The following is a 10,445-nucleotide window of genomic DNA, read 5'->3' on the forward strand; positions in this document are numbered from 1 at the left end:
AAAAAAAAAAAAAGTCCCTTTTCTTCATGGGTGCTCATGTTTCCTTGAAGTCTAAAGAAATATTTATGTTATTTATGAATAACTTAGACACTTTCAAACAAAAATTGAGTAATCCATCCAGCTACCACTGTCATATTTGTACTTTTGACTTCAAAGAGGATCTTTTTATTTTCACAAGTACAAAGTTAAAAAGCACATATCAATGAAGACAACTATTTTTACTTCCTAATAACACTGACATTGAATACTCTCCTTAAAGACACCTTTGTTTTGAAAAGACTTGAAACAAAGCCATTTTGAATAAAGCCTGGGTTTATTTTAGAAAAATCTTGAGTTTCCCAGCGTGTTCTAATGTAAAGGCAACATTTTTGCTGAAAAAGCTGCAGCCAAAAATTCATCAATTACACATTTATGAACTGCCTCGTATTGGGAAAAGAGAGGTATACACAGCTTCCGAAAAGACACAAGTGGCCTTCTCTCTATATCTTTGTAGAAGTGAAAGAAATGCAGCTCATCAGAAAGTGGTAAGCTTAGCTATCAATGCTGAAATTCAATATACATGGGTTTATATTTGCCTACCCAGCTTTATATGGCAGTCCTTCACATTACGTAAAGCCTTAAAAGTTCAAAGCCCAGTCCCTTCTGATACCAGTTATTCAGCATTCATTTTTAGAAAACAGGTTTTCTGTGACTAATCCTCAGGAACAGCAGCAGATGGTTTCACAGTCAATTGCTAAATATGCAAGCCTTGCAGCAATAAAAAGATTAGGTTCCCTAACAGGTTCTGGAGAACACTACCTTATAAGACGATCTTAAGTCATCAAATGACAGAACACTCCCGCTTTATCCTTTCCAGTTTAGTAGTATCACAACTAGTTAAACTACAGTCTTAACACCACAGAATAGAAGCAGACTTCCATTCTATGTTCATATTGAGAGGTTCCCTGTTGAATCACAGTCACAGGAATAGAAGCAAGGTACAGAACACTTAAAAACATTTTTGTTAGTTTTGATCAGGGTTACAATTAAGTACAGGTACCTGCTTAAGGAAACAATGTCAACCTCTTCCTCATCAAAATTCAAGTCTCTGCTCCAAGAGAGAGGAAAAAGTGTAGTTGAGGTTCCAATCCAACACTTAACTACTAAATTTCGTGCAGTTGGAAGCAATTTAAGCTTGTCCTTAACAGTTGTGGTTCTTTCAAGCAGGGTCAGGAAAGCGCTGATCCATAATTAGCCTTTTGCAAGTACAAGGTACTCTTTCACCAAATGGCCTGTTTTTTTTTTTTTTTTTTTGAAAAAGCGGAAGTATGAGCTGGGCAAGGCTTTGTAGAGTGATATTAACAGATTCTGCCCCTGCCTCCACCCCCCACCAAAGGAAGTATAGATGAAATAGAGTTCTATACAGGAGCCTTTAATAACTTTTATTTACAGGCTTAAATTATATAAACAGAGAAAAATTTGCAAATTATAAACATAAGCCAGATAAGCACATAGAGTAACACTACAAACATCCCAGTGCGGAAAGAAAACAGTGCTAACAGTAATATAAACAATCACCAAGCATCCCAACTTGCCTTTACCCTCCGATTTTACTATCCTACAATGACTGCAATCAACAGGATTCTAGGGAGGAAACAATTTACCATACTGATAAGATCACTTTTTAACATAGAGACCATTATTTCAGCTATGTCTGCATTAGGTTATTCATCTTGCTTTATAGGCAAGACTTGGCTACTTTGTACAGTACTTTTTAGTAGAGGTCTCAACACTTACAGAAATTCTTACTAACTACTCTTGTGAGGCAGGCACACTTTACAAATGCAGAAGTAACTTGTCCAGCATCTCACAGCTCTTTAGTAGCAGAGCCAGGAACTAAATCAAACTTTCACACTGGACAGTGGTCAAGTTATACTACTGAATTCAAAAAACTTCATCTTTTAAAAAATATTTATTACAATATAGCATTTGGTAATGAAACAAGAATATGATACATCTCATTTTTTCAAGTACCATTCTCCCCCACTCCTACTCCCCCACTCTTATAATTGGAAAAAGAAAAAAGGGCTAATGGTAAAAACTTTAATATGAACTGCAGAACCATATATGCAAGTGACTGAACAGAAGCATTATTTTTCATAAAGAACATTTGTGCTATTTCTCCAGTGTCAACTTACAGCAGGTACTATGACCATGCAAGTTGTATATTATTTTAAGGTGGTATTAGCAGTTCTCCAGTTTTTCAGTGGAGTGCCAATAACTCCAAGTCAATCCCATTAATTACTAAACCTTCCTGACCTTGTATGGTGATTATCTAAAAATCACTTCCCTTCTAAAGGCTCTTAAAACATTTTTGAAGTTGCAAATTCAGCACTCACATCCACTAAATGAGAGTCTTGATTAAGACAAACACAGTTTATTTCAGGCTTTAATATATTTTCCTTATCAAGTTTTATAACAAAGTGACTAACTCCTGTATTGGGACTCACAGAAGACAGCTGAGACTTTGTAAAAGCTGTTGGCAAAGTACATTTAAGATCTGAAAAAAAATAGACAAACCAGTTTCTCATGTATGCCCCATGACTCACCACTAATATATTGGCATCTAATTGTTTAGAAGCTCCACTGTTACCAGAGTTAAGTTCTGGTTCATCACAGTGGTCTGCCCAGGGGAAAACTGACTGTACTTCAGATCTTCGTAAGCTGTTGCTTGCTGCACTATGTGTCACTTGTTTGTTCTGTCCTGCTTCAACAGCTAGCTGACACAGAAATTCAAAGAAATCCCTTGCACGTTCTCTCACCTAAAGAGAAAAGTCAGAAGATTGCATTGTGAGGACTGTAAGATTTTTAGCTTTCAGGAAAAACAGCTACTTCAGTTAACATAAATATTTATCTGAAACAAGTCTCAAATAAACGGTAAACTACTTGATGGTGTGAACATAAGGTAACTTTTCTGCCTTTGAAATTCAGGGGTAAGAGTAACTGCCATTATCCTTCAGCAGATGGAAGAAAGCTTGATGGGAAATCAATTTCAGAATTAATGTTCTAGCACTAAAGAGTTTCCCCACTTGGCAGCTCATGCAGTCAAGCCAAGGGGTTCTTTTATCCTGGAAAATAACTTCCTTTGATTAGAATAAGCTTAAATTAAATAAGCAAGACCTGCATTTGCACCTATTAAGTAGCCTGGAAACTAGGACACACTAAATACCATACTTCATTCAGTGTTTCTCCTCCAGAAGGTGTAAATGAAGGACACTGTTCTCCAGCAGCCTTTGCCATGGCCTTAAGGTCATCCAAAGGCCTTCCTTCTGCAACACCATACTTCTGTAAGAGGCAAGTTAGAGATACAGTTCAGCCAGCCACATCAAATCTTCAGTTCTACTTTCAATGCAACCATCTTAAGAGATTTGTTTTCTTGGAACTTATTCATCATGTTCAGACTTAACTAACTTTCATATTTTATCCCACCACTGAGGGAAAGAGGAGAAAAGGTCTCTATATCTGTTATTTAGGTTAAAAATAGATATGTGTACGATAGGTAGAAAAATATATCATGAATAGCATCTTATTTAAAAGGGTAACATTCAAAAGTTACCTCAAGCCTCATCTTTGACTGGAGATTATTTTCCTATATCTGACACTCAACATAAAAATATTACAACTACACTGCAAGCATCTTTGTATTCCAGCATTCAAGATGATAAACTCCATTTACTTTTCACCTGTCCGTAGCAAGACTAAAGGGATTTTTCCCCCCGAAAGTAATACTTCTATCTACAGACCTCTGGAAAAAAAATACAAAACAAACAAAAAAACACCAAAAAGCCCCACAACCTCCAGAGACTGTCCACTTAAGAGTTGTTTTAAAAGGAAGAAAAAAACCTGCAAGTACTCCATCTATTAAAAATAAACAATAGCCTCTTCTTTTGTCAGAGATTGGGGCAGGGGAAATAATACTGATGTGGACAGTGTTACAAGTGTATGTGTCAGCGACAGCTTTAAAGAATGATAATGGTGTCCAGAAATAGGCAATTAACTATTTTCACTGATACACTTTTTTCCTGAGATATAAACCTTGCATGTGAGAGGTTCTAACTGAAATAGTAACAAACAATATACACAAACTATGCATCTGGAACACTCTTGAAAAAACAGAAATCACATTATAAAAGATAAATTTTATGGTCAATAATGTATTTTAGAAGATAGTTACACTTGGAGGTGTATTACCATTCTTTTAACCTTTTAAGATCTTTCCAAGATCTGTTTGTCACTGCTAAAATTTAAGAAGCCAGATTGTCTATTACTAGAAAATTTTCTACTAGTCTTTGTGCTAATGGAAAGGTATGAATAGCTTAAAAAGTCCAGATCAATTTGTGCCATGAAGACAAGCAAAGATAGGCAGAAAGAACATGTCTTTCATTTTATGTGTTTAGAAAAATAACCTTTTCATTTATTTAATATTTACCTCTACACATAAACCTTGTCTTACATGTATCCTTAGAGCATCACTGTTATACCACCATTACTAAATATAGCCTTTGCTTCAGCAATCCATACTTGAGCAAAAGTAATTCTATTACCTTATTTAAAGAGTTCAAACAATTAAAAGACATTGCTACTACAATGACACTACTAAACCAACTTTTTACTAACTCAGGAATCTATCATCTCTAACTCACACTCTCAAGTTGATCATATTAAAAACAAATTCTTATAGCACTTACTCTCTCACGAAGTCTTGCATCATGCTTGATTTCCAAGTCTTGGCAAAACCTATTTTTTCCTATAATTATGGCAGCAGTCTAAAAAGTGAATATTATACAGTTACAAACTGTTTTCCCATAGGATATCTATACCATCTTAGAACACCACAGCAATCATCAAGTTAGCCTTTATCACTTCCTTTGCTTTAAAATTTCCTTACTCATAGAGGTCATCTTGAATTCTACCTAAGACCAACTTTAGTTTTAAATCCAACAAAATTGCTTTTAGCTCTCTTCACCATAATATTTGCAGCAATAGTAAATAAATGTAAAACAAACCAATGCTTACATCCAGTCACTTCAAGAAGCACTTGCCTGCTTTGCTCGAAGGAGGTCACTTGAAAAGACATGGGTAAATTCCACATTACTGAGAAACACACCAGCAGCATCTGCTTGTCTGAAACCAGTATGAGAGAGGGGCTCATCCACTCCTTGACCTGTAAAATAGAGATTCATCAACATTAAGATATCTAAATTTTAAATGATCTACCAGCTGAGCAAGCATGATAATAGAAAAAAATCTGCTCAGCACAAAAAAAAAAATTCCTTCTCCAGCAGACACGTAATAGTGAAAATGACTGTTCCTCGGGCCTTCACTGATTTTAATCATACGAATGGAGTGGAAAAAAAAAAAAAAAAAAAAAAAGATATGTGAGCTAGAAAGTCAGAAAGATTGATGCACATGAGAAAGTTACTCATAATGCAGAGGCCTTCATTTCCTACATGTGAGCAATCATTTTAAGTCACTTAAGCTTTTTAGAATAGTCTCTGGTAGGCTAAAGGAGTCTCACAGTTTTGTAAGGGGGAAAAAGAAAAATCCACACACAAAGAAGCCTGTCTACTATTAAAAAAGAACAGAAAATTGAGATGTTGCTGATACTAAAATGTACCCAGGAAGAAACACGCACAGCAAGAGTCAAGCTCTTAAGAAATTTGAAATGTCTGTTCCTTCCCTCTGCATAATATTGACAATGCCTTAAAAAGAAGGAGACAAGAAACTTCCCTTTGTCATGCTGTTTCACAACAATTTTATAGTTGATATAAAGGGTCTGTTACAGTCTCTACTTCTTACAACACCCATGCAATTGGATATCAAGTATCTATAGCAAATCTAGTTGCAAAGTAGCCCTTCAAAACATAGTCTTCAGATGGAGTAACTAGAATTAACTCACCACAAAGCTCTAAGGCAATTCTGAGAGAAGCTGCTATATGGCAATCCAACTTTAATGGCATAAAGGCTTGGTCCTGTCACTCAGAGGATCTAAAAGAACTTAGAATCATGGTAGAGTGACAAAATAACAAATTTCTAACAAATTTCTTTGTCTACACTCATTGTATATTTTACATTTGGAGGAAGCCAAATAACATATACTTCCCATCACATCCAAGCAACAAAAATAATTTTCACAAAGAAAAATACAAAATGATTTATAATCTTAAAGTACCATGAGATATGATAACAGAAGTCTAGGTTAAGAGGAAGCCTACTATGCATCATCTGACAAACAAAAGCAGCACTACTTAAGAGGAAGCCTACTATGCATCATCTGACAAACAAAAGTAGCACTACTAGTACTTTTAAGATCATGAAGCTTTATTCGCTTTATTAGGAACACAAAGGCCGCATTGCAAAAACAGTAATTTGAAATGTCAAAACAGAGGTAGGATAATCTAGAAGCATAACTTTCTCACAGTCTGTAGCACTGCAGATGATTTAGAGCACAATCTCATTAGGTTCCTCAGTCTTCCTACAGCAGACACCAAACAGCTCAGATATTTTTAATTCTAGGTGTACTAAGTCAGCAATCACTACATAAAAGGCTGTTTTAAAGCCTTTGTCTAAAGACAGTTTACATAGAATGAGGAAGATTACTTCAAGCATTTTAAACAATCCTCACTTTTTATACTTCCTTGCTCTACTTCAGTTTTCTGCAAGGAAGAGATTACCTTTTCACAGAAACAACCTCCTTTACAGTATAATCACCGATCAACCCCCTGTAGCTTCCTGCCAACTCTGGTCACTGTATACGTACCTGGCTTGATTTTTGCCAGAGCTGCACCACTCCTCATCTGAATCCCAGAAGCCCTTTTTGGCTTCATACAAACCACTAAGACTTAACGCAGTGCTGTGTGTTATTCCAGCATCCTTAATAAGGGATGCTTCCACTGTTTTATTTGTTTACAAACAGTTCTTTTCTCCCTTTTTGGGAAAAGGAAGTATTCTAATATTCCTGACATTACCATAAGTACACAGCTATTTCTAGTTATTTTAAGAAAATTGGTTTATTAGAATCACTGTAATTCATTACAGTTATGAAGATAAGGTACTGGCTTGCAAATAATGACTCTTAAGGTATATTAAGTATTATTATTGATTATAATGTATGTCATCTGTTCATTATGGGAGTTCTCACCTTGCAGGGAAGCATCATTTTACCCTTCTAACACGCTAGTAGCATGACTGATACTAACCTTGCAGTATCTTGTCTTTGTTGTATCTTGTTTCTCCACTGAAAGAGATTACAGACAAAAACAAAACTTCACTCAACATTTTTAGTCCAAGTTCAAAAATGATTATTAGAGTAGATACAAACAAGAGATGGTAGAGTTGAAATATAAAAAATGGGCACATCACAGCCTCTTTTCAAAAAAAGGTATTTGAAGACAAGAAAAGTATTTTCAAGTGTCAAACCCAATCACACTTCCAATATTTACTAAAATAAACAAGTCCAAAACAAAAGGAAGCAACTGCTTAAATAATGAGGCAAAATTATCATTAGATCACTAATCTATATTGAAGGGGGACATAAAAAGGAGGAACTGTAGTCGTCTATGTTTTAAAAAAAGCCATACATGATGTACAAGATACAGCAGCAGACAGATTACAAATCTTGAACTAACAAAGTTTAAGATAACAAAACTATGAACTACTAGAAGAAACACAACTTTCTTTGGGAAGTAAAATACTCCATTTTGAAAACAAGAGTACTTCAGGAAAAGAGCAACTAAAACATTTTGCGGATATATCTAACGAGGAAAAATTTAACAACTAAATTTGACAAGAATAAAGTTAAGAATACAGATGTCACTGAGACTGTTGCATGAATCACAAGTCAGCTCCCTGAGTTTCTGCCATATAAAGACCAAACTTGTAACTTTCTTTTTAAAGGGAGAGCTATCAACACTGCAGGACAGAAGCCCCCAAGATGAGTACCAAATAGAAAATTGATCAGAACAAAAACCCCACCATTTTCCAAAACACACAGAAAGAAGTTTTTCAACCCTCTCCTGAACAGCATGCAGACAGCTCCTCAGGCTCTGCCCACGTCTTGAACAACTCCTTCCATGTTCCAGAGGAAAATACAGCAGACTGGATAGAATCTTTCCTATTGGGTGGAGGGAGAAACATGCACATTTCCTGAATAGCACTAGTATTGGCTAGCATACCCAGGCAGAGTCTAAGTTATCACATTTGATTGAACTCCCACCCATTTTCTATCAGATGAATTTTGGAACTTTCTTAAGTGCCTGTGGAAGTCTCATTTGAAGATTTAAAATGTAACAAATTTTCAGCCTTCTATGTTTTCTAGCTGAGCTAGAAGGCTGCAAATAGAACAGCAAGTCACCAAAGTCAAATCTTTAAGGAAAGCCAAAGTTGCTCTTAATAATAATAATAATAATAATAAAGGAATATAGAAATTGCTGTTTCAGTAGTACTAACCAAGTATTAAACTGCATTATACTAAAGGAAATATAGCTTTCATTAAAAAGGCAGTCAGTCAGTTGTTATCAATTGCAGCAAGATGAAATTGGGATTGTACATACATGGAGAAATAAACAGAGAGAACTAGTCAAGAAGACTGATGATCTTTGTCAATATCCACTGTAGCTTTAAAGAAAACAACAACAACAACAAAAGAAAAACAAAAACTAACCATATAGATTTTAAAGTCAAGGATATTGTTACTTTTAACATTTCACAGAAGAGACTAACCTTTCTAAGCAAAGGGTAGTCAGAGGGAAGGCAGAGATTACCATTCACCCAAACGTAGTGCTTTTGGCAGAGGAAAGGTCTTATGATCAATTACTTAACAGTTCATAAATAGCTCCTTCTAATTTTAGTACAACATAGTATTTCAATATTAATCTGTACTGCTATATCTAGACTTATCTTGATAGTGAACTAAAATACTCTAGAACAAAAAATCAATAACTTAATAAGGTCTATTACCAAAGGCAGCTAAAAAGGCCTTCTAGGTCCAATATTTCCATGATCAAATTGAAGACAGGCAAAAATTATCATTAAAGCATACAGTGCTGGTTTTAGACTTTAAGAGTCAAAAAAATATTTCAGCTATTGATAACTGTAAAAATAACATGGCATCTTCACTTATCACATTTTGCTTTTGGAAGAACCGTATGTCCTTAGATCATAACTAAAGAGGTGAGCATTCCAAAGTCTTAAATGGTTGAGAAGGAAGATCACCAACACAGACAAGTGTCTTTTAATTGTTGGCCATGTTTTTGACTCAGCTAGATTAGTTATTTAGATGAGAATATGCCAGAGGAGATAATATAGCATATGGAAAGCACTGCTAAGGCTACAGTGTTAAAGATTTACAGCGTAAAGGTTGCAGTGCAGGGATAAGATCACCCTTCCTCATGCATTCAGGTTTTTTTCCACTTTAAGAGTGGAGAAAAGCCTCTAAGAAAATATTCCCACGCAACTCTGGCCACTGCACACAAATCCCACTACCAGAGATAGGGCCCGCCCGACACCCATGCAGAGCGGCCAGCGCGCCTAGGCTGTTAGGTGCCCATGGCTCAGTCCACGCAGAGCAGCGCCCGAGCAGCTAACAGCAGCCGGCACGCCGGGGAGCTCTGCGCGCGACGCCGCCCTAGCGACTACCCCGCACCGCGGCCGGCCACAACCGCCGTTGACGTCACCGCCCCTGTCCCTCCCGATATGGCGAGGGGAGGGGCAACAGCTCCTCGCTGGTGCTGTAGAACGGCCTCCGCGGGGAAGAGGGACCCGAAGAAAGCGGCGCAAGGCGCCGCAGTACTCACTGCCGCACGACGGTCAATCCGAAGCACGCCATGGCGCAGCACCACCCCCCTCGAAAAGGCACACGCGCGCGAATAAGGTCCTGGCGCGCCCGCCGGCTCCTTGTGCCGGCACTGCGACGCCCCGCCCCCCGCTCCCGCTTGCCTATTGGCCTCTCTGTGCCAGGTGATGTCATCGCCTCTGCCTGTCCCAAGGGGCCCTGGCAGCTGCGCTTGAGCCAGGCTGTCTGGGGTGCTGCTTCTGCGCCTTTGGGGATGTTGGTCCTGTGTTGCTTCTCTGACGCTGCGCAGTCGGTCCAGCAATCCCCTTAAGAAGGGAGTTGGAGAGAATAACGATGTACTTACTAGCCCTACTAACGACCCTACTTACTAGCTCATCGATTTGCGCTAATTTAGTGCGTCTGGGTGAGTATAGCTTGACACCTACCTGAATGTAAAAGAGGCTTGTTAGAGGGCATCATCACCTCGACACAGACTCACTATCCCTCTTCCCCCATCCTGTGGCCGACACGCGGCATGAAAAAGAATCGGGTACAGCAACAAGTTACTAGGTGTGCTGGATAAAGGCACTCCGGTGGAATGAATCCTTGAGACATCTGTTAAGTATTCTGTCTT

The 10,445-nt window shown here is 37.7% G+C and overlaps 1 protein-coding gene across 1 annotated transcript; it reads right to left on the minus strand.

Annotated features, from left to right (window-relative positions):
- Window positions 1-2,071: 2,071 nt before the first annotated feature.
- On the minus strand, window positions 2,072-9,875 carry TIGAR (TP53 induced glycolysis regulatory phosphatase). The gene is made up of 6 exons (XM_010222551.2): window positions 9,834-9,875; window positions 7,239-7,276; window positions 5,082-5,203; window positions 4,728-4,805; window positions 3,214-3,324; window positions 2,072-2,801 (listed from the first exon to the last, which is right to left on the minus strand). The coding sequence occupies exons 1-6, from the start codon at window positions 9,863-9,865 to the stop codon at window positions 2,343-2,345; spliced, it is 840 nt and encodes a 279-aa protein (XP_010220853.2). The 5' UTR covers window positions 9,866-9,875; the 3' UTR covers window positions 2,072-2,342.
- Between the last annotated feature and the right edge of the window lie 570 nt (window positions 9,876-10,445).

This window comes from Tinamus guttatus, unplaced genomic scaffold (assembly GCF_059628265.1).
Source record: "Tinamus guttatus ecotype Peru unplaced genomic scaffold, ASM5962826v1 Tinamus_guttatus_pri_ptg000182l, whole genome shotgun sequence".
In the NCBI taxonomy this organism is placed as follows: Eukaryota; Metazoa; Chordata; class Aves; order Tinamiformes; family Tinamidae; genus Tinamus; species Tinamus guttatus.